Raw genomic sequence first — 24,680 nt, forward strand, 5'->3', positions numbered from 1 at the left:
TATCTTCCTACCTTCCTTCCATCCATCCACCCCTTCATCCTTCCTTCCATCATTCCTTTATTCAAATTACCTTTCTTTTCTTTCCTCTCCTTCCTTACTTTTCCTCATTCCTCCCACCCTTCCTTCTCTCCAACCATCCATAGTGCCAGGCTGAGAATACAAGGATGTTGTGGACACAGTTCCTGCCTTCAGTGAGCACATGGCTTAGTGAAGGAGTCACACATTCTTACAGAACATGTGGTCTGAGCCACACACTTTGGTCTCTCATCCTGGATTCTACTTTTGTTTTATTACTCACAGGTGATTCAGCTCACTTCTCAGTGCCAGGCCTTGACCTGAGTGCTGGGGACACAGTTGTGAGTCAGAGCTAGACTGTGCCCTGCAGGAGCTCATAATAAGAAAAAAAGAGAGACATGCCCAGAAATAGCCCCAGGACAAGGCAGATGAACACCATGAGGTGGCAGAGGGAAGAAATGGAGAACAGGGTGGCTGAGACTGCTTCTGTCTGAGAAGGTTCCTTCCAGAAGGAAGTAGGGTTGCAGCGAGGCCTTACATCCAGGGGTATTGGGGAGGAAGGCATGGCAGGCATGGATAACTGTGGGCAAAGGCCTGGAAGCATCAAGGAGACATTGTGAGTCACTGGATATGGCTAGAGTGTGGAGCAGGGACAAGATTGGTGGCAGACCCAGGTCTCTCACTAAAGAGACAGAGCATTTATTCTCCCAATGCAGACATACTTTGGGGACCATCACAGGATCCTCCACGGCAGTGGTGGGAAACCTGGCCACCCACCAGATGGCTGTGCACTGCGCTGCCCAATAGCAGGCACCGGCATCTGTCTGGATGCAGCCAGAAAGGACCTGTGCCTCAGTGTTTCCTGTTGATAATAATAGACCTGATCCCACCAGCTTTTGGCCCCCCAGCCCAGCAGCTTGGGGGCTGAGCTTGGGGGCTAAGGCTGTCTTCCTAGCACCATTCCAGCAAAGGAAAGAGCTGCTCTAGCCTGAGCCAATTTAGAAGGAAACAACATTTTTATCAAAACATCCCTAGAGTCTTTTCCAGGAGTTCCTCCGGTTGCCAAATTCAGCCCCTAGCCAGTGAACTGAAATAACAGTACCCACTAATAATAGCCCTTTCCCCAGAGACACACACACCTGCAGCTTCCCACTCATATTTACAGGTGCCTTAAACATCTACGAAGCTCCCTCTTCCAAGGTCTGGGCACACAGACATATATACATTCCTATCTGTTGTTCCTTTGACTTAGTGACACATACACAAGTACACACATGACAGACGTATTCGCAAATGTGTACACAGACATGCTTAGATGCACCACTCTTGCATTTTCTCTAACAAATACACTCAAACCTTCAAAACTCCTTTTGGCACACTTTTGCCCACACATTCGTACACACAGACATGCACCAATGGAGGGTGGGGAGGGTGGGACCAGAACTGCCTCCAATCCAGCAGCCCCATCCAACAGGGAGGTATCTATGGGTCCCTCCTGGAGAAGAGGTAGGAGGAGGGTCTCCTCTCTGGGAAGAGCTCAACCGTCTCTCTCCTACAGCTCCTCATCCTAAAGCCCTCTGGCTCCTAGAAGCCTGTCCGGGACCCAGAGTTCAGCTTGCAATCCACAGCTCTGATTCCTTGGCCTTCCTGCAATGCTCCAGGACACAGAATGTTCAGAATGACTTTGCTCTTATTTTCTCAGGTAGATTAATTTGGACCCTCCCAATACGGGTGTCTCTCAGTTATCCATCCATGCTCATAGCCCACAGGGAATTGTTCTTTTGGCTAACATGGGTATGATCACTCTCTTAGTGACTCCTGAGTCTAGGCAATGGCCATGGCCATCAGCCTACCTTCTTGGAACCATATAGTCTGACTGGTTAGATCAGAACAACACACAGAATCCTGGGCATAAAGTAGGAGAAGCTTGGGAGGTGGCTGGCTTTCCTGGGAAGAATGTGAACTCCTCAGTAAAGTAAGTCCCAGGAAACAGATCCCAGAGTCAACAGTCTGCACTATGCCTGGATAATTTACGCATCTACCCGCTACCCCAGAGAGGGAGGACCAGGCCTCATGTTCAGAAAAGGTACCTCCATGAGATAGATGCCAAATGACCCCAGCTACCAATCAAATTTCTCTTCTATACATCTTGGCATCCCCATGCTGTAGTTTCGCCCTGAACCCAGCTAGGGTAAACACTTCCTTCAATGTACTCTGGACACCCGTTTGATTCCAAAGTTAAGCCAATTACTACATGGTGCCTATTTCTCTTCTCAAAGTATGTTGAGATCAGGGCCTCTGGGTTTGCTTACAAAAGCTGTGCCCTGCACAGGGGCACCCAGCAAAATAAGCCTGTGGGGGTTGGAAACAGCCCGTCCCTCGGGGCTGTGCCCACCAGAGAGGCTGCTTTGTCTTGCTTTGCACAAAGATGCTTTATGTACATGCTGCAGCCCTGATTGGCTTCCTGGGAAGGACCTCCTCCTTGCAGACCCACTCTACCCCAGTTCCAACCCCACTCACCCATCAAGTGGTGCCTCTCCACAGCAGGGTCAGCCTTGGGCTTGGAACAGATCTTGGCAAACACTGGGAGCTGCCTCTTCTGAGCAGGGAGCTCAGGGAGCTTGTCAGGGGGTGCAGGAGGAGGTGGGGGAGGCAGCAGCAGAAATGGGCTCAGCCCTGTGGGCTCCTTGGGTCCAGGGCCACTGAACAGGTTGTCCTGCAGGAGGTCTTTGGTGACCCTTGTCTTGTCCAGCACACTCTTATTGTCAGGGGCCTTGGATGTCTCAGTGGACTTCAGTGGGAACTGGGACAGAAGCTTGCTGACCTCCAAGTTGGAGTCACCTAGGATGCGGCCCCTGTCCTCTGTCCCCTTGCTGCTCTTGACCTTGGCGGCACACAGAATGTCTGTGACAGTAGACGTGGCAGAATCACAGTCCTGCCTGCTGCTGATAATGGGCATGGCCACCTTCTGCTTCAGAAGCTTGTCTCCGACAATGATGGAGGCTCTGGGGCGCTCATTACTACCTGCCGCTAGAAGAGGGGCAAGAATGCAGGGAGCCAGCTCTCTGGTCCCCTCGGGAGAGCTGCCAGGTGCCTCCAGCTCCCCAGAACTCTCTTCGACCAGGATCGAGTGCTCTTTGGTGAGGCTTAGGAACTCCTGTTCCACCAACAAGGAGATCTCATCTTTGCCACTGCTGAGCTCCAGAGCTCTGGAAATGGGTCAGAGAGACAGATGGTGTTAGTGCCAGCTCACCAAGGCGTGGCTTTGCAGAAGGACATAGGCCCCAGAAAAGGGGCCTATAACACAACAAAAACACACTTCCAGGTAAGATAACCCAGCAGACACAGTGGACCCCCAGAGGGTCCTATACCACAGCGGTAGGATGCAGCACTGAGAGCATGGTTTTGAAAAATGGGGAAACCTGGGTCCTCTCCCAACAACCTTGCTGAGTGAGCTGGGGCAAGTCACAGCCTCACTGAGCCTTAATTCTAGTCCATTCCTCCTTGTTCTTCATGCTCAGAACCTGAAGCAATGAAAGACCAGAGAAGGGGTTCACTGTGGAATTTTTCCCAGCAGCAAAGGGGTCAGGAGCAAGCCAACAGCTCTAAGTGCGGAGTCTAGGGTGCTGGGGCTGAGCCCTGGGAAGCCCCCAGGAGCGTAGCGCAGCCCCCATCACCTCACTGCAGAATGGTGGAGTGGACAGCCTAAGCTTACACCCTGACCCAGTCAATTCCCATCGGTGTGACCCTGGGCAGGTTGTTCAGCATCTTGGTATTCTGTCTCCTCCTCTCATTACTAGGGGTATCACAGAGGTGCAAAGCACTTTGAATGGTGTCTGGCATAGAGTAAGGGCGATTCAAAGGTCAGCTCTCATGTTTACACCACTGTCAGCCTTGGTTGGTCCCCTCCCCTGGATCTCATACAGTAGCCTCTTGGATACTTGTGTTCACTTTGGCATGGCCTCTGACCTGATCACAGCCTCTGGACTGGGCCTCACTTCATGCGCAGCACCAGCAGTTGGGAGATCCCTACACTGATTCACCGGGATCTTTCTGAACCTAAATATTGGCCTCAACCTGCACCTTGGACCCTGGGTCCTCCTTTGCACCCTTGCTGGTCTGCACCTGTCTGATAGCACCTGATAGTCTCCTGGCTTCTAGGCTCCTCGTTGCCACTTCTCTCCAGGTGTAGAGAAGATTGCAATCCTACTGGCCTGGCTGGTGGCTCCACCCACCTCACCAGCATTCTTGGCAAGCAGGCACCCAGGAGGACAAGAGCCACCAGCCTAGAACCATCTGCTGTCCCTACTCAAGGGGCTCCTATGAGAGGTGGATGAGGTGGCCCACACCTGGAAACTGCGCAGCCTTCTATCTTGGGAGCTCTGAAGGAGAAGATGATGAAGAAGACCCGAAGGAGAAGATGATGAAGAAGGCCCAAAGGAAAAAATCAAGGAGCCCCTTAGGGGAGCTCAGCTGCTGTGGCTTAGGCTTTGCAGTCTGGAGGCCCAGCACACGTTCCAGCTCTGGCCAGCCTCTCAGAGGGCATGATGAGTCTCCAAAACGGTGACTGTGGGATGCTTCCAGCAGGGTCCATGCCTTCCTGGCAATGCTCATTGTGTACAAACACACACACACACACACACACACACACACACACACGAACAGAAACAGGCAGGCACGCAATTCACATGTCACCACACACAGACCCAGGGGAGTAGTCACTGCATTTAACAGTCAATCAGAATGGACACAGTCTGCAGTCTTAGAGGCTTCCTATTGTGCCAGACAGGAAACCTTTAGTTGCTAGGTCCTGATGAGTCCTGAGGCAAAGACTTGGTAGCCCAGGGTGCTTGGGGACCCTGGGGAAGAGCTGTGTACTAAAGACATGGGAATGTACCAATAGTCCAGCAGCCAAGACAGCCGTACTTCTTGAGCATGAGCCTCTCTACCCCCACATGGAACCTCATCAGGCTTGGAGGCAGACAGTAATGCCTGCAAAAAGCAGACTCCAGACAAACAGACCTGGGTTTGAATCCAGGCACCACTGCTCTTTTCATGCCAGACCCTGGAACCTCAGTGTCCTCCCCTGTAAAATGGGTGTGACACCTAACATCACCTGCCTCGTGGGATGGTTGGGAGCACTGGGCGAGGTCACTGGTATGTGAGCTCAGCACAGTGCCCTGTGCACAGGAAACATTCAGTCAGTGTCAGCTGTGAGCATTAGCTAGTGTGGGCTGGTCCTGGCCAGCTCCTGAAGGGCCATTGGATCTATGTGTGCAGCAAGATCACTTTCTGGTATTTTCTCTTTCTCTCCACTCTCTCTTCTGTCCCCTTTCCCTGACTTGTCACCTATTCCCTTCCTTTGCCTCCTTCCCATGTCTAGACTTAGGCCTATAAATAGGCCTCACTTTCCCGGCTGAGTCCCCTGAGAACAATCAGAATAAAGGGGCTGCCAATCTGCGGTCTCAAGTTTTAGATCCCCCTCCTCTTCTTCCTCTTCATCCACCTCAAAAGGAACAGTGAGTCTCAAGTCACAGGAGTCAGACTAGTTTTTGCCTCCCCTCCCCAAATACTTTGCAAAGCAAGCCATACACCAATAGCTTCACTGCATTAGAAAGACACAGTACAATTAGGTCAATTTTTAAAAATTGTGATAAAGGTATTGTGGTTATGCCTAACAACAACAAAGAGTCCTTATCTCTTAGCGGTACATACTATTTACAGAGAAAATGATGCTGGGGAATGCCTTAAAATTAATCCAGCAGGAGGAGGGAAAAGAAGAGAGAGGGAGTAATAGATGAAACAAGACTGGCCATACGTTAATCATTGCTAAAGCCAGGTAATGGTTACATACGGTCATCACATACTAGTCATTCTATTTGTCTGTATTTGCTTTCTGCTTAATTTTATACAAATATTACACACACATACTCAAAGTAGCTTCCAGAAGCCCCACAGGGCCCTGAGATCCCTGTACCAAAAAACACCCCATGATGGTCCCTTCTCAGCACCTGGGAGGTCACCCCTGCCCTCCCCAACCTGAAGCCAGGCTCGCAGACAGGAACTAGCAGGGGCTGAGTGTGAATCCCTGCTCTGCCTCTCAAGAGCTGCCTTCTACACCTTGTATTCCTCATCTGTCAAGGTTAGACTGTGAGCATTCTATAAGTTGTACAAAACACTTAGCACAAGCCGGGTGCATAGTGGGCCCTCGAGAAATGCTCACAACATAATTATTATGAAGTAATTATCAATGTTTAGATCTTAGTTATGATGCACCCATATGTGCCTCTGCACAACTTCTCACAGGCATCCAGAGCAATGAAGAAAGCATCTTCCCCATTCATTCCCACACTGCAGGCTTTGTGGTGTTTAAGGAAACATTCCTGTCCCCCCCAGCTGCAACCACCTCCTTGTCTCCATTCTGAACTCACGGTGGGTTTCAGGGGATATGGCTTCCAGAACCAACCCCTCCAGGCCATTCTCCTCTACATACCACAGGAACCAATGAGGCTCTTAGAAAGCTGGCATTGGTGTGCCAAGAACATAGGGGCCCGCCCCGGCTGTGAGCCCTGCCACGTGCCCTTGAAAGGTTGCCTCAGGATATCCATTCTTCTCTTGCCAGCCTCTACAATTAATATTTCCCTTGCATTTGCCATGAGCCTACTATGGGCCACACAGGAAGCCAGTCATCCATATATGTGTTCATATTTAATCCTCCCCACACACCTGGGCAGTAGACAGGATCATCCCCACTTTACATATGGGAAGAATGACCCTGAAAGGCTAAGGGCCTTGCCACAGAGGGAAGAAGCTGATGTAGGGACTTAGCTGGGTCCAGCTGCCTCCACTAATTCCTCCCCACCCCCAGCCTGGGCTTCCTTTCAGGAGATTGTTATCCAGCAAGGTCTCCCTGATCCCTGGCCAGGCTTTGTTCCCCAATCTGAATGCAATCAGGAATATTGCTGGTTTCGTCCCATCACTCCAGCCTGTGGAGGATCATCACAGCGAATCTTGAGCCTGTCATCTGTGGCATTAGCCATCCCTGACAGCTCCATGTCAGCTGCATGTCTGATGAGCACATCTTCTGAGTCTTCTGCCAATTTACAAATAGAAATGTTGAACAGGAGAGAGTCTGGGGCAGAGCCTCAGGGACACTACCGGAGACTCTCCTTCCAGCCTGACAGTAATCCTGGATCAACATTTTGGGGGAATAAATCAACCCCATCACTGTCATCCCATCTCCATTCCCTCCCAAGAGCCTTTATCAAACACTTTGCTGCCATCGAGATTTGCCATATAGTTAAAAGTCCCTGATTCAGGGTCTCCTTCCACCACGCCCCTCCACTTCAAGAAAACAAGATCTGCTTGTTCTTATTTATTCTAGAAAACTACGTGCCTGCAGAGCTAGGACATTCTCAGAACTCAGATGAAACCATTCCCCTGCTGAAAATCCTCCTGTGGATTCTCACTACACACAGGATAAAATCCAAACTCCTTTATGATGCCCAGAGCACTACACAAATTGGCCCCATCTCCTCCCTCTTCCAGTCATGTTGGGCTTTTATCTACTCCTTGAAATGCTAAGTTCATTCCAGCCCGAGGGCCTTTGCACTTCCTATGGAATGCTTCTCCCTTCAACCCCCCAGTGTCCCTTGACTGGCTCCTCCTCATCATTCAGGCCTCAGTTCCAGTGTCACAATCTCAAAGTAGCCTTTCCTGCCTATTATTTAAAAGTGTCCCTCCCCCGCCTTACTCCGTCAATCTGTTTATTTTCTTCACAGCATTGATTACCGTCATCTATTTTAATAGTATCCTTTTAGTGTCTTTACCCTGCCTTTACAAGGGCAGGGACTTTATCTTGTTCACCACAGAGGCCTCCAAACCTAGAACAGTGTTTGGCACATAACTCCAGCTCAGTCAAGATTTGTTGAATAAAGGACTGAACAAGTTCACTTGCCTTTACCCATGCCAAGACCTCTAAGAGCTGGTTGCAACCTGTCTGGCTTTGGTTCCATCTTCTGGCCTTCCATCTCACATCCCATCTCTGGCCTGGCATCCCTGTGAGCCAATCAGATGGCTCTAACCATCGTGCTTGACCCAGTCCTAAAACCTCCCAAACTCTGCAAGGCGGTCCCATGGCAGACCCCACACAGAACCCGCATTGACCTTGAGTAATCACCTTGGGGCTCACAGAAAGATTTTGTGGGCACCCCACCACTTTGCTGGGTTCACGGTTAGGCCTGCTCACCCCCATTTCCTGTAATCTACCTTTTTTCCCCCAAGTTTTGCCAGTCCTGGCATCTCTCCCGTGCTATTTGCTTTCTCTTTGGGGTTGGTAAAAACCACCTAATCTATCACAGACCCTATCACAATGAATCATTCAGGGAGCTTAACCCAGCTCCTGGGCTGCTGACAAAAGAAGCAAGTCAGAATCAGTTCTGCGGCTCCAGCTCCACGCGGTGCCACCTCTGCTTTGCCCATCTCCAGAAATGATAGTTGTCCAATGGTAGCGCCATACTCGGATGCTGTGCATTATTTCTGCATTTGTGGTGTACAGAGTCATACAAAAATAAAGGCTATTGACTGGTTGGCACCCCTTCTCAGAATAATGACTAAGCAAGCATGCTGTTAGCTCCCCAACAGCAGTTCTGTGTACATGATAACACAGAGCAAAGATGAAAACTGCTATTCATCTGAGCCAAACAACAGAAAAATGCAAGCAGAAAATTGTTAGTGCTGGAGGAGGATACCAAAACAAATATTTTCTTCCAGCTATGAAATTTTAGACCAATGACAAACACAGTACCAAGGCAACCTGGTGGATTAGAGTGAAGTGGAGGGCTCTGGGGTCGGGCACAGACCTGGGCTTGAATTTTGGTCCATCTGCAGACTGACCTCATGGCTTTGGGTGAGTTTCTGCCATTATGTGTCTGTGTGGGTGGAGCAGCACAGCATACTAGTTAAGAGGTCAGTCCCTGGAGGGAGGTAGAAACTAGACTCAAATCCCCACCGTTTAATGGCGGTGGGGAGTGTCAGGGGGAGGGCTGTCCTAAAGGAAGCTACCTAATATGTCAAAGCCTCAGGTCCTTTTCACAAAATAATAAGAAGGGTTAATTATTTACTTAGTGCTAATTAACAAGCCAGGCACTGTGCTAAGCACTTTACAAGCAAAACTCTCATTTTAATCCCCCCAACAGCCCCAGTGGGGTAGTGTGTTAGACCAATTATAGTAATGGCCCCCATTTTATCACAACCTCCTGTATCCATACTCTTTGGTAGTTCCCTCTCATCCTAATTTTGTAAGACATAGAGACTTGAAAAGTGTTTGGGAATTAGGGCTTAGTTTCTCATTTCTCTTGGGACTTGCAACCTCCATGTGAACAAGCCCAGGGGTAACACGTCACACAGAGGAAAACTCCAAGTTGCATCAGCCAACCCAGACCTAGCTAAGTGCAGATGCATGGGTGAGCATGAGCCAAGTTCAGCCAAGCCCAGCCCACAGCGGAAGAACCCCCCAGCTGAACCCAACCCAAATTGCCAAACTGTAGAAATGACAGCTAAGTAAGTCATAGTTTTCAGCCACTAAGCTTTGGGGTGGTTTGTTATATATCAAAAGCTTCTTGTCACAGATTGGTACAGTCACCCCAATTTTCAAAATGGAGAAGCCAAGGGACAGAGAAGTTAAGTAATTTTCCTGTGGTCACAGACTTACTAAGGGACAAAGCCAGTGATCTGAGGCAATCTTGCTCCAATGCCTCTCTCTTAACCACTAGCTATGTTGCTCTAAAAAACCAACAGTGAAATGCTGTGTGTGAGAATACTAGTGATAGATACCTAAGTTAGGAGAGCAGAAGAGGCTTCTTCGCACATTTGTCTTTTAAGCTGGGGCCTAAAGGAGAATAAAGACTTAGCTAGGTAATGAATGCAAGGAAGACCTTGTCAGACACAGGGAACAGCATGTGCAAAGACCATGAGGAGGGAAAGAGCTTGGTGCATCATTGGGAATAATGTTCAAGTGGATGGGGCACATGAATGGAGGTGGAGGGGAGAAGTTAGAGTTAAAGCAGAAGTCAGAATCTGCCAGGCCTTGGAGGTGATGCTAAGGAATTTTGTTCTAAAGGCACAGGGAAACCACTGGAGAGATTTAGGCAGGGAGGTGTCAGGCTCTGGTTTCCATGGGTGAGGGTTATTTCTCCCAGGACAATCTAAGGAGTGACAGGAGGGGACTGGGGTCTGAACCAGTATTTTTGAGGAGTTTGCTAGGTGCTGGGTTTTACAGGTGGCACTTGTCCCCACCACAACTATGAGGGATACAGAGCATCTTCCTTTCCAATTGAGAAAGAGGAAATTGAGGATCAGGAAGGTTAAAAGATGTACTCAAATTGACCCTAGAGAAGAAGTGTTGGGGTGGAATTGGGCCCCAGGCCCATGTGACTTCCAAATCTCCCCTCTTACCCCCTCCCTGTCCTCCACTTCCCCTAACAGTGGAAGAAGGAGAAAGAGCAAGGGCTTTGCAGTCAGGAGACCTGGATTCAAAGCCCAGCTCTGTCCTTTCTGAAGGGTGACCTTCTACAATTCACTTCCCTTCTCTGAGCCTCAGTTTCAGGCAGGGCCAGAGGCCAGGAGCCAGCCAGGAGCCAGCCAAGAGCCAGGAGGATGAGGCAGCAGAAGGCAGAACCCAGTGGACAGGCAGGTGTCCAGCATGGGGACTTGCAGGAGCTGTGGCAGTGAGTGGAAAGGGAGGTCACCAAACGCCCCAGGCTAGGAGAGGCCCCTTTATCATGTAAGCAGTGGCTCTGGTGTCCAACCTAGCATCTTCTCCAGTGGAGCCCCACCCTGGCTCAGGCCAAGGCTGGTGGGCACTTTTGAGTCTACCTGTCTGCATAGGGATCAGAGACCCATGTTCTCTGACAGACACCTATTTCTCTGGTGCATGTCACAGACCCTAGTGTGGCCCCTGCCCAGTGTGGAAGTAAGGGAGGTGGCCATCCCTGCCAAGCTGCCTGTGTCTTCCTCCGTCTTCCTTCTCCTCCAGATCCAAGATTCACTGAATTTCCCAGGTACCTTCTCCCCACATACACACCATAGCCCCCCCCCCCCCCCCACACACACACACACACTCAGGCACATAGACACCCATGCACCACCATACACCACAGTCATGCACACACACTATGCACACATACACACATTCTCACATGCACACACGTACTGCAGCCATGCCCACATACCACAGCCATGCACACAAATATACCACGGCCATGTATAAACACCCATGTGCACACACACACGTACACATGTACACACAAACAGCCATGCACACACATCCATCCACACACATCCTGCACACATGCACACACATCCATGCATACACGTGCACACCTATGCACACACCCATGTACACATACACACCATACCCATGCACATACACACACAAACACACAAACCACCATAGCCTTCCTGCTTGGAAAACCAGCAGGAAGGAAAGAAAACAGGGAAGGAAGGTGGATTCTACCTCTCTCACTATCTGGGGGGCCTAGGCTGACTTCCTTCAGCTTAGAGATAAGGGACAATTGAGAGAAATTGCAGATTCATTCAGTTGCGGTACCAGGGCTTGTGAACCTGTGTCCCAAAGGTACCTTGAAAACCCTTAAACTCTGTCTCCTGGGTCTTTCCTGATAGGAGGCAGGGGACTGAGCTTAGGGCTGGAGAAAGCTTTGGCCTCCCCACCCCCAGCCCTCCTCCACCCTCCAGGCCGCAGTGAGGATTAAGTGAGATGATGAATGTGAAAGCACTCGGTAAATTGTAAGGAGCGCTATGCAAATGTTAGCAGCTCTGACTGAGACAGCGTGGTGTGGGAGAGCCAAGCCTGGCTGCAGGCTTTGGAGTCCCGCTGGCCCAGATTCACAGCCAGGAGCCTGGTTTACTAAAGGTATACAATTAGGGAAATCACGGAGACCTCGGTCTCTTCATCTGCAAAGTGGGGATGGTGATACCCAGACTTAAAGAAGGCAACACTGTGAAATCTCTCAGCTCCCTGAATGCCAAGCCTGGACTTGATGTTCATCTAATTTCTTACCAAAGGTCTTCACACACAGTAGATTCAAATTTTTTTAATTGTCTCTGGCATACACTTAGAACTCAATAAAAGTCAGTCTCCTTCCTTCCTTCCACACTTTTCTTTGAAACACCTCCTTCTCAAAGATGTGACAGACAGTTATCTTTCAAGCCTAAGGTTTTGTCATCTTTGACCCCCTTCCAAAGTATCAGAGAACCTTTCACACACATGCATGAGTCATCTGTAGTGCTGGTTTCAAATACAGATTCCTGAGTACCCTTGGAGAAATAGCAATTCAGCTGATCTAGAATGGGGCCCAGGTGTCTGCATTTTGAGCAGGTATTCTTTCTCCGCTTGTGGCATTCCCGTTTTCCCCAGAATCTCGCATCCCACTTCTTCACCCTGGTTTTGATGCAATGGTGCACTTGCAGACAACCAGCCAGGTGAGAATTTCCCTGTAGATGCTTTGCAATAATTTCCTGCTCATTAGGGCAGGTGAAACAGCCTTAGCAGGTATATTGTCAGGTGGAAGTGAGATACCCTGCTCCCCACAATGTCCTCCACCTGATTCTCCCTCCAGGGAACAGGTGAGTTGGTCAAGAACTAGAAGTGTTGGGTGGTGGGGGGCGGGGCGGTGGGTGGATTCAGTGAGCTGGGGAATGAGACAGGAAATACCAGGGAATAAATACAGCAATAAAGAGGCTTTGGCTGAGAGCTACAGAGTGATTCTTATTGTTCAAATTATCTTTAAAACTTTTCATTTGAATCTGTTTAATAAGGGAAGGCTTACCCTAAGGAAGAGGTGTTTTTTTTTTAATGTGACTTGGGAGCTGAATTGGAAATAACGTTGCAACAAAGATATTAAAAAGGGGATTAAACCAAACCACTGGTGGCCCATCTCTGCAGGCTCCCACAACCTGCAACACAGCTCCTGAAACCATAAAATTAAATTACGAAGGGGGACACGGGAAGTAGGACGTTAATCATGATTCATCTTTCTTCACCACTCTTGGCTCCTGGTGCTAAGCAGACGTGGAAGGGCTATTCCGAAGGGCCTGTGGTTCCGGGTAGAACTCAAGCCTTGAAGCCACATCAAACTCTTATCCCTGCTCTGCTTCCTCTGAGCTGGATGACCTGGGCAAGTTGCTGAACCTCTCTGAGTCTCACCTTTCTCATCTATAAAATGGGAGTAATATTGACCATTTACTGGGAAGGGTTGCTAAGAAAGTGAAATAAAGCAGAAAATTAAAATATAGAGCCTGGCACCTATAAGGTGCTCAAGAAAATGTTAGTTCTGTTTTCTGCAGCCTAAGACAGAAGGAGGAAAAAACCTGCAATGTCTTGAGTTATTGATATTCTGTGCTTCCTCTGATGACCGTGACCCCTTGCTTCGATCCTGGCTACCTCTGGGTGGTGGCAGTTTTATGGCTCATTCACCATTCACTTCCTTATTTATTCATACCCACTGCATAGCCACCAAGTGCCAGGAACTCAGCTGGGCACTGGGGAGACAAAGATGAGTAAGACACAGACCTTGCCCTTAAGAAGCCCATAGTGCAGTAGTGAAAGAGGAATTGTTGCCACAAGGCAGCACATGATATGTGCCAGGTGCCCACCACCTCATCAGAATCCCACACTGGAACTGGGCTGATAGCCCCGATTAAGGGGCTGTGTCCTTCCCTCTGGCCAATGGTCAAGAAGAGAGCTGATTTTAAACAGATTCTTCCATTCTATCATCCTCAAAAGATCCATCCCACGTAGTTCTCAGAGCTAGGGAAGCATTTGTCTCTTATGATGACCCCTTCTGCTTTCTCTTAGAAGACAATATGAGTTGTGAAAACCGAATGCTATGATCTCCCTTTAGGCCCTGGCTGCCAAGAATCTCAAACCAGATGTTGTTATCAGTTGAGTAGTTTCCCTTCAGCCTAAGTTTCCTGGCATATAAATTTCCTTGTCCCATATCAATCATGTCCTGTTATTTTATCCATGACAATGACAATGATGATGGTGGAATGGTGATGATGATGATGAACATCGAGTCCTTCTCTTATTCCCAGTGCTGTGTGAGCTTTACATATATCATTTCATTTGCTTCCATAGTAATCCCTTGAAATAGTCGCTGTGACTTTTCCCATTTTTTCAGATGAGGAAAATAGGGCACAGAAAGTTCGGGGAACTTGCTTACAGCTAGAAAGTGTGCTGGAACTCTAATCCACCTGTCTCCTTATTTTTTGTTATCTGGGCCACCTTAAAACACTTAGGAAAGAGGTGGAACATAGTTGTTTATTTCAATTAAAAAGAGTAATGTGGGAAAAAGAGAAAGAAAAATGTTGAATGATGTGAGCAACAAAGAATTTAGAGGACAACACACTTATTCTAGGTCCTTAAGGATGGATAAGATTTAGATAGACAGAGATATGGGAAAAGGGCATTCCTGGTAGTGGAATAACATGAGCAAAGGCAAGGTGACATGCACCTGCTGGTAGCTCCTGTTGGTTTATAGAGCATGTGCAGGAGACCAGCAAGACATGCATCTAAAGATGGAGGCAGGGCCACTACAGAGACCCCTGAAAACCAGGCCCAAGGGGCCAGAGGACAATGGGAGCCATGAGAGATGTCTGAGCAGTGCTGTTCACCTGCTTCAGAAGATGAAATTGGTGAAGGGTGGAGGGCATCCTGGAGGGAAAGGCACCCAATGCAGTGAGAAGAGATGTGGTGAGGGTGGCAGAGGAGAGACAAGCAGGGAGGCAAGGCGCCAAAGGCCATCATGAATGGGGTCTGCCAGGACGTGTGGCAGGCTGGAGGAGGGAAGGGCCAGTGTCTGCCAGCACTAGCTCACTTGACAAACAAGAACGGGGGTGCATCAGTGTCAATGGGACTGGGGTGCTGAGACCCAGCATTGGGAAGCTCAAGAGAGGGAAAGGCTGGGTGCAATGGCTCACGCCTATAATCCCAGCACTTTGAGAGGCCAAGCCAGGTGGATCACCTGAGATCAGGAGTCCGAGACCAGACTGACCAATATGGTGAAACCCTGTCTCTACTAAAAATACAAAAATTAGCCAGGCATGGAGGTGCATGCCTGTAATCTCAGCTACTTGGGAGGCTGAGGCAGGAGAATTGCTTGAACCCGGGAGGTGAAGGTTGCAGTGAGCCAAGATCGCGCCACTGCACTCCAGCCTGGGTGACAGAGCGAGACTCCATCTAAAAAATAAAAATAAATTAAAAAATAAAGTAAAACAGAGAGGGAGACACTTGCTTAAGGGTTGGGTCTCAGAGCAAAGGGTGCCAACTTGTGGCCCACGGGGTCTCTGAAATCATTCCCAAATACTGAGAGATGTGAGGATGTGTTTCAGACAAAAGGCTGCACAGAAGCTTTTTTCAGATTTTCAAAGAGGTATTGACCCTTCCAAGAGGAGAAAACACTAGCTGAGATTAGACTCCAAAGATCTTCGGAGCTAGTTTCTAGTCTGAGACATCAGCCTGAGTTTCCGTATCTGAGTCTTGTCTTTATCACTCCCATCACCAGGTTTCAAGCTTTTTAAAGAATAATGCTAAAAAAAAAAAAGAGGCTATGTATTCCAAGCAACTTTTCCAGAGAGTCGGGTTCATCTAATTGTTTAAGTAACAGCAGCACAAAGAGATGTTTGTTGGGAGAGCAATTCAAGCAAGGAAGCCCAGTGGATTCCCAAATATCACTTGCTCACCAGTGTGGAGAACTGGCCAATGGAAGCCAACGGTGAAAGTTTACCAAAATAAGTGCAAAAAAGCCTTCTTCCTTCTTGCAACAAATAGCCTCAGAAAGCTGCCAATCAATAAACCACTTCTGTTTTTCAAAAAATGCTTAAACAGATTTCTTTTATTTCAGTGGATTTATCTCCCTACCTGAGTCTGGCTTGGAATAATGCCCACCAAAGCCTTTCCACTCTGCAGACCAAGTTTGTTATGACAGGTAAATGGGAAAGTCTTGGGTGCTGACAGAGGGCCTGGAAGCCTCCAGGGAAGCCAACCACACCCAGCAAGCTCGAGCCACCTTCCCCCGGTCACTAACACATGCTACACTTCACTCCCATGGAACTTCTCATCTTTCCCTGCACCTGCTGCCGGGCTTTTTCTGTAGGCTGTTCTTTCTCTCTTCTCAAGACCTAGCTAGGGGACATAACTATGGAAACCTTTGCAGTTATTAATCATGACATCCCTGCTACCAGCAGACTACACCCGCATCTTTCATCACACAGTGCAAAGGTCTCATCTGTTGCTGCTTCAGATTGCTTCCCTCAGAGGAAGACTTCCCTAAGTACCAAGCGCGGTCCGTTCAGTCATGTGTCCTCTCAGTGTGCTTCCATGGCACTGGCACTTCATCACCAGAACACTTACTATAGTGTGTTGCGATCTGCCTTTTGCAAGATGTTGAAAGTTCATAAAGGAAGTCAGAGACTGTCCCCAGCTTTTCCACCATTGTATTTTTTTCAGACATTTCAGTAATAGGTGCATACTATTTTTTTTTTTTAAGACAGAGTTTTGCTCTTGTTACCCAGACTGGAGTGCAATGGCACGATCTCAGCTCACTGCAACCTCCGCCTCCTGGGTTCAATCAATTCTCCTGCCTCAGCCTCCTGAGTAGCTGGGATTATAGGCACCTGCCACCACGCCCAGGTGATTTTTGTATTTTTAGTGGAGACGGGGTTTTACCATGTTGGCCAGGCTGGTCTCAAACTCCTGACCTCAAGTGATCCACCCACCTCGGCCTCCCAAAGTGCTGGGATTACAGGCATGAGCCACCGCACCTGGCAATATTTGTTGAATGTCATTGTTGTCAGATGTATCTGTGTTCATGCCACCCACTAGACTGGGAGCTCTTTGAGGAAAGGCTTCTGTTCTGCTTATCTGTGTGTCCCTGGGACCCATCATACGGCCTGGTACTGAGAAGGCAATTGTGTTTGTTGAATGAATTCATGAATGAAGAAATGAACAAATGTCATTCTGTAGTTAGGGCAATGGAGTCAACAGCAAATCCAAAGACCTCATTCTGAGGCTTTGAAGTTTTGGAGATTAGGGGAATGAATGAATAAGTAATCCTTGAATAAGTGGTTTGCCACAATTCTCTAAGCCCAAACTTAAGACTAATTAAAAGATAACTGAACCAGATTTTGGAGTTAAATCAGCACTAGACAGAGCTATTGATTTCTCCCCCAAAACCCATTGCTCCCCATTTCTTCCCCACCTTTGTAAATGGGACACTGTCCAACCAGGGGCTCAAGCTTGGAATACATAGCCTCTTTTATTAACATTATTATTTTAAAAGCTTGAAACTTGGTGATGGGAGTGATAAAGACAAGACTCAGACATGGAACTCAGGCTGATGTCTTAGACTAGAAACCAGCTCTGGAGATCTTCAGAGTCTAATGCTCTTGGCTAGTGTTTTCTCCTCTTGGAGGGGTGAACACCTTTTTGAAAATCTGAGGAAAGCTTCTCTACACCCTTTTGCCTGAAAGACATCCTCACAGCTGTCAGCATTTGGGGAATTACTTCAGAGACCCCATGGGCCACAGGTTGGAATCCTTTGCTCTGAGGCCCTACACTCCCCACCTTGAGTTTGCCAGTGTTGGGTCTCAACACTCCAGTCACATTGATAGTGATGCATGCCCCATCCTTGTTTGTCAAGTGAACTCATGCATGAAGCAGAGCGTGAGCCTCAATGTCTCTGTTTATGTACCCAAATCATCAGTAGGTCCATTGGCTCATCTTAAAACACACATTGAATCCTCCACTTTTTCCATCCCTACTGCAGTCACTCCTACCCAGCCACTGCCACCATTAGGCCTCCCCTGGACTCTGACAGTATCTTCCCAGAGGCCTCCCACTTCCTCTCCCACACACTTACAAACCGTCTCCACACAGAAGCTGGACAGAGATTCAAACATTAGTGAATCTGTTCATGTTACACCCCTTCCTAAAAACCTGCAAAAGTGTTCCATAACATGTGGAATACAATCTGAACTCCCCACAGTGATCCTCCAGGCCTCCCGAGGCCCTGCCTGCCTGTCTCTGTTATACTTATACCATGACCATGTCCCCATCCCTCCTGACTCTCCAGTCTCGCTGTCCCTCTCAAAGCTCACTCCCACCTCACAGTCTTTGCATTTGCTCTTCCTTTTGTTTTTGTTTTGAGACAGGGTCTCACTCTGTCACCCAGGCTGGAGTACAGTAGTGCAATCTTGGCTCATTGCAGCCTCGACCTTCCTGAGCTCAAGTGTTCCTTCCGCTTCACCCTCCTGAGTAGCTAGAACTACAGGTGTGTGCCACCATGCCCAGCTAATTTTTGTATTTTTTGTAGAGATGAGGTCTTGCCATGTTGCCCAGGCTGGTCTCGAACTCCTGGGCTCAAGCGTTCTGCCCGCCTCAGCCTCCCAAAGTGTTGGGATTACAGGCCTTAGCCACCGCGCCTGGCCCTTGCTCTCCATTTTTCCCAGACGTTCCTTCCAGAACTTCCCTTGACTGGCTCCTTCTTAGCACCCAGGTCTCAGCCCAGATAATCACATCTCAGAGAAGCCTTCCTTGACACCCAGACTAAAGGAGCTCTTCCTATCACTTCCCTGTGCTCTATTTCCATCATCATACTTGTCACCGAAATTATCTTGTTTATTTTTATGTGTTTCTTATGGGTCTCCTCCACTGGGAATACCATTCTTTTCACATTCCGAAGTTATCATAGTTTTTGTATTTACTTGCTTCTTTTTTCTCCTATACTAGAATGTGAGCTCTAGGAAGGCAGGGATTAATGGAGTTCACAGCTCCATCCCCCTAGTTTTTCACACAGTTCTAGCATATAGTAGATGTTTAACAAATATTTGTTGAATAAATAATTGAGTGAATGAATTAAGAAATTGAAAATGTGTCCATAGAGTGAAAGTCAACTTGGGGAAAAAAGTGAGTGTAGTATTGGTTGTCATTAACAGGAAACAGAATGCAGACAGGGAGGATCGAATCTACATGGATTGGATCACCCCTGGATTACTGTACTTGGCTTTCAAAGTTACACTACCACGAGGACCAAGAGTGTGGACAGGAAACTAACCAAATTGGCACATGGGGAGAAACTTAGAAAACCAGGGGTGATTAGCTTATAGAGACAAAAATATTCTGGGAGGAATATTGTTGCTGTCTTGCTGTCTTTCACTATCTAAAGGGGTATTGAAAGAAAAAGGAAATAGATTTGGCTTGGAGTACTAAGGGCAGAATCCAGATCAATGGGAATTAGTTTGATAGAGACATATTTCAGTGATAGAAAGCAAAAGGTCTTTTGAGGGGTTCATAGCGAGGGAAGGGGCAGCAAAGGGAAGTGGTAAGCTCCCCATCTGAGAAACTGTACAAGTGGTACAAGTGCACCACTTGGCAGGGACACTAAGGAGGGGATTCAAGCAGCAGAAGATGGCTTCAAAAATCTCTTTCAAATCTGAAATATCTGGGTTCCTATGATAAATAGGTGCAGAGTCAAGAAAAACAAATTCTGGCCAAAAAGAATCGTGGAATGCACTTACCTATCTACCCCAATACAAGAAAACACCACCAAAACCAAGTCTACAAATTAAGCAGCAGAAAGACCAGCTGAGAGATGTCTTGTGCACCTGAAGGCATTCTAGAAACAGTAAGAACAGCTCCCTGGCTTTTCACTCTGTGTGTGATCATTCAGTACATGGGACTCCCAACTATTTTGACTATTCAAAGATGCCCCAGATTCTAAGACAGGACAGCCGACATTATTGCCTGAGGGCCAAGGCGGTCTTGGGTTTCATTTCTGAAACTCTACTACTTCCTAACTGCAGGACCTTGGGCAAAGAAATTAACCCCTCCAAACCTAAGCCACGTTATCTGTAAAAGTAATTTCACTTATAAATGGAGGGGTGGAGGTAGCAATTGAAACCAGAATGGCACAATGTGATAATTATTGAAACTCAGTGATAGACACATAGATATTCACCATATTATTCTATGTGTTTGAAAATTTGCATAGTAAAAAGTAAAAAGAGATGGAAAGTTTAAAAGAGTACCTACCTCATGCAATAATTGTAGAGCTTAAAGAAATGATCACATCTGAATTGCAAGGAATTTTTACAAATCTGAATTATTACCATAAATGTTTAAATATCCCATTTAATCATTCCAACAACCCTACAAAATGTATAGTATTAATCTCCATTTGGCAGATGAGGAAACCAAAGTTTAGCTAAATTAAACAGTAAAAAATTCTTCAAATGGCATGGGGCTGAAATGGAATCTGAAACCAGAGTTATCTGACTCCACCAGCACACCGCCTTTATTTTAAGAATAGCTCATTGTGTTCCATTTGGTTGACAATTAGGATATTGTTTATTCATCTAAGTCATTGGTTTCCTATCTCTCTTCTCAATAACAGAAACATGTTTTTCAAATTCAGCCCTACTCACAACTCCAGTAAATAAAACTGATAAAAGCTAAACAGCTCTGGCTGAAATGGATTTTGGGGCCCAGAAACCAGCCCACTTGACTCCACAATGACCCCTGAAGCACCTTGAGGTATATGGAGCATAGCGTGAACCCCAGATTGAAGCCAACAACAACAACAAAAGCAATAACAACAATAACAAATCCCAACCTGAAGAAGTACATGTTAAGGGCAGCCTGATTTGTATAATGCATCTTTCATTTCCCTGTCTCCCATCACATTGGATCCTCATTATCAACTCTGAGGTGGACAAGGCAGCGCATATCATCCTCAATTTGCAAATGAGGAAGTAAAGGCCAAATGGAGTCAAGCAGCTGGCCAAAGGTGCACCAGTTCAATTTTCAGCCAAGTGCAGACTGGAACTCGAGTCTGTTTCCATTAACTCCGTGTGACCTGGCAAAGAGGATGCCATCTACTGGAAATTGCTACTGACCCTTGGTCCATGAAGTGGACAATCAGCTCCTTGGCCATTGAGAGCAGAGCACAGCCCCATGGGCCCTCCTGCCAAGGCCCTGTCCCAGAGCAGATGGCAATGAGCAGGGGAGAAGGGCTCAGTGCCACTGAAGGGCCTGACAGCAGGATTTTAGCTGTAGATGGGCCATTCCTGTCTGAGCCTTGTCATGCTGAGCACAGGGCAGGGAGGCAGGACTAGCCAAAGTGCCTTCCACCTTCATCTGCAGTAAGTAAATGAGCCTACAGAGGGACAGCAGGTAGTGCAGAGCTGGGTGTCAGTTACACTTAGCTTTTCTTCTTAGCTCTTTTTTTTAAATTGTATTTTATTATTATATTACTTTAAGTTTTAGGGTACATGTGCACAATGTGCAGGTTAGTTACATATGTATACATGTGCCATGCTGGTGTGCTGCACCCATTAACTCGTCATTTAGCATTAGGTATATCTCCTAAAGTTATCCCTCTCTTCTTAGCTCTTGCTTAGGCATCCCTGAAACCCGAGGCAGCTGATAAATGCCTGACTGGCTCCCCAACTCCAGAGCATCTCTGAATTGAGCTGTAGCATGTGTTGGAGCAGGCAACACTTAATTATTGGTTAGTCTTTAATTAGCTCTTAATTATTAACACTTAATCCATCTGTAAAATGGGGACACTAATACCTGCTTCATAGGGACTCTGGGAACATTAATTAAGTTTACAGTCCACTTTGAAGATGCAAAACATGAAATAAGTGCTCAACGGCAGTATTAATAACCACAGCAGATTTACTTTCTTTTCCTAATGAGGTCCCTTTTTCCTCTCTGCTCCTTCCTTTCCTTTTGAACATCCATCCTCAACAATATCTGCCCAACTTTGCCCTGATGGAGAAACACTTAGCTCTATGTTTCCCAGACACAGGATTTCCCATCCCGGAAACGGGCTATTTACAGCCATCTTCCCGCACTTTAATTTTCTATTATGTCCTCTGAATATGTCAGTGCCTTCCCAGTAAATATTTTGATGTGTGCTCTTGCAGCAGCTTCTGTGGAGGCTGAATGGGACAGCTGCTCCCTGTATTAGGGAATTCCAGATGTGATTTAAAACCATCAGACTCATCCATGTGAATGCCTAGCCTTTAGGTGGGAGAAGGAAAGGATCTTCTAGTTGCTTCTGGGGCAAGCCACAAGCCATATAATCCTTAGCCTTGTCTAGTGTGGTTTTTCAAGGACCTCAGATTCACATGCGTTTAGGATGAGAAATGTCTGCTTAATGCGCTGGTGAAGAGGCAGCCTGGAATATAGCCCTAATCTGACTCTTCACCCACGAAACTTCAGAACTTTGGTCAGCTCTTCTATAAAGCTTGGACAAAGGACCATGGAGGGGGCAATATACAGCCTTTAGGGTTTCACCAGCCTCAACGGTGGGCCAGAACATTCCCCCAGAAGGTGAGACTTCATCTCCTCCCTCCTCCCTTGCTGCCAACGGAGTAGCGGGGTACTTACTCTTCTTGAAAGCTAAGCTCATTGCCTCTTAGAGTTCCAACCACAGGGACAGAGAGCTGCTCCATGGAGGTCCAGGGCTGTGAGGCCTCAGGCAGGCCTTGAACTCTCTTCCAGATTTCATGGCAAGTCTTGTCTAGGCTGTCTTGGGGTGTGTCCTGGTGGATCCAGATGTATCTGGGGAATGGGCCCAGGGCGCAGGGGCGCTTGGCCACCAGGGCCGAGGATGAAGGAAGCCCATTCCCACTGGCCATCCTCCTCCTCTCTTTCTGGAAGCCCCTCTGTCCACCCAGGGCTAGAAGACATCCACCACCACCCCTCATTCACCAGAAAGGGAGATGAGGATGGGGCTTGGCAGAAGTGGGTCAGTTCTGTCTGGCTTTCGCTCCAGCAAGGTGGTTAGGTTCAGAGGCCTTCTATTTGTGTGGGAGGGGTGGGTGGAGGACAGCTTTCTTTTGGGGAGGGGAGGGATTATTTTGATTTGTTTTTATTTGCTCTTTCCTGACTTTTGCCTCCCTCCCCCTCTCCCTTAGAAGAAAATATTTAAAAGTCAACAAAAACCAGTAGCTTAGGAACAGTGGAATGCCCCGGAGCTCAGGAACCAGGCGCCTGGGCGGGCAGAATGACATCTGGGAACAGCTGGAAGGGGAGGGCTGGCTCTCCCCACAGTCCCTGGCACTGCCCCCTTGCGACGCCGCCGTGACAACTTGCGGCGCCTGGGCTCAGCCCATGCTGTCCCGCTAAGCCACGCGGAGGGCTGGGTGCGGGCCTGGCACCATGGTAGGCACTCGGGGGGCGGGGCCCCGCAGGAGACGCTCGCCTGGGCGTTCCCAGGGAGCCCCTCGCAGAGCGAGCGCCAACGGCCCGGCCCCCACCCTCGGCCCAGTTCCTGCTTTTCTCTCGCCCTACCCCTCCTGCTCCCGGTCTCCCGCTGCTGCTCTGCCGCCCCCGGAAAGAAGGGATGAGGCGTGTGTGGATGGGCCCACAACCCTCAGTCCCCGGCCCCCAGCAGACCCCTGCCCCAGCCGCGCCGCGCTGCCAGGTGGGCACCGGGAAGGGCCCAGCGGCTCAAGAGCGCGCTGATTCGGCAAGGCAGGCTGGGCCGGGCGGCTCCCACCAATTTGCCTGCCAGTAGCTCCCACACCCTCGCCGTCGTCGAGCGGGGGAATTTTTTCTGTGGGTTTCAAACGCAACGGCTCGGTGCGCGGGGCGCCCTGGGTTCGGAGCCCAAGACCCGCCGGTGGGGTGGGTGGGGGTGGGGCCCAAAGGACCCCAGAGCGCTTCGGGGGATCAGAAGTCAAAGCCAAACGCGCCGCTGCCCCACTTCGCCGCTCCACACAAAACTCAGCTCCTGCCCGGGGCCCCCGCCGGCAACCTCGATTTTAATCCTAACTGCCATTTTATGGGGCGCTTGCCCTGTGCCAAGCGCTGGGCTCACATTCAATCCTATTAAAGCTCGTGAAATTAGTACCACTTTTTATTATTGTTCTACATGGGAGGAAAGCGAATCTCAAAGTCATAAGGGATTGTGTCCAAGGTCCACTAAGAAAAGGGAAGCTGAGACTCAGACCCCAGCACTCTAGGCCTGATCTAGCCCTTGACCACTGAGACAGCTTCAGTAGGTGGATAGGAGCAGGAGTAGGAGGTCCGAGGTGCAGGGAGAAGGGCTAAGTTAGCTGTTTGCTGATCAACAGGCCCTTACCCTCATTGAAGCGGTTTCATTCAATTGGGCACTGACACAGTACCTCTGCTAAGGGAGACTTTCTGGTTCCAAGAATCAGGGGGTGGCTTCTCTAGTAATTCCCCTGAAAAGGAAGAGCAAGAGGGTGGGGAAGGAAGAAAGAAGAATGGACACAAATAGAGGAAGATGGCAGTCTATAAATGCAGGGCTGGGTTGAATCCTGACACTCACTTCCCAGCTGTGTGACCTTAAGAACTTTCTGAACTTCTCCCATCCCCATTCATAATTACCCCAGTACTGATGCAACCGCCTCCTTTGTGCCCAATGAGTTGCTGGGCACTGAAGAAGCATAAAGATGGGCAAAAATGGCATGGTCCCTGCTCTCATGGAGCCTGTATACTAGTGAGGAGAGATCGATGCAAACTAGCCAAGCGAGTAAAGCAGCAATAATTACAGATGCAATGGGGCTCTGATGGAAAATAACTATTAGGTTGGTGTAAAAGTAATTGCGGT

General features: G+C 48.4%; 1 protein-coding gene across 2 annotated transcripts in view; it reads right to left on the reverse strand.

Moving 5' to 3' along the window:
* Positions 1–23,949, reverse strand: part of C1H1orf94 (chromosome 1 C1orf94 homolog) — a 42,540-nt gene extending 18,591 nt beyond the window's left edge. For both annotated transcript variants that reach the window (XM_054538063.1, XM_024231041.2), the window contains exons 1-2: positions 22,490–23,949; positions 2,536–3,224 (exon numbers count right to left, since the gene is read on the reverse strand). In XM_054538063.1, coding sequence (XP_054394038.1) covers positions 2,536–3,224; positions 22,490–22,809 — 1,009 coding nt within the window. In that variant the 5' untranslated portion in view covers positions 22,810–23,949. The remainder of the gene's footprint in view (positions 1–2,535; positions 3,225–22,489) is intronic.
* Positions 23,950–24,680: the final 731 nt, after the last annotated feature.

Source organism: Pongo abelii, chromosome 1 (genome assembly GCF_028885655.2).
Source record: "Pongo abelii isolate AG06213 chromosome 1, NHGRI_mPonAbe1-v2.0_pri, whole genome shotgun sequence".
NCBI classification, from domain to species: domain Eukaryota; kingdom Metazoa; phylum Chordata; class Mammalia; order Primates; family Hominidae; genus Pongo; species Pongo abelii.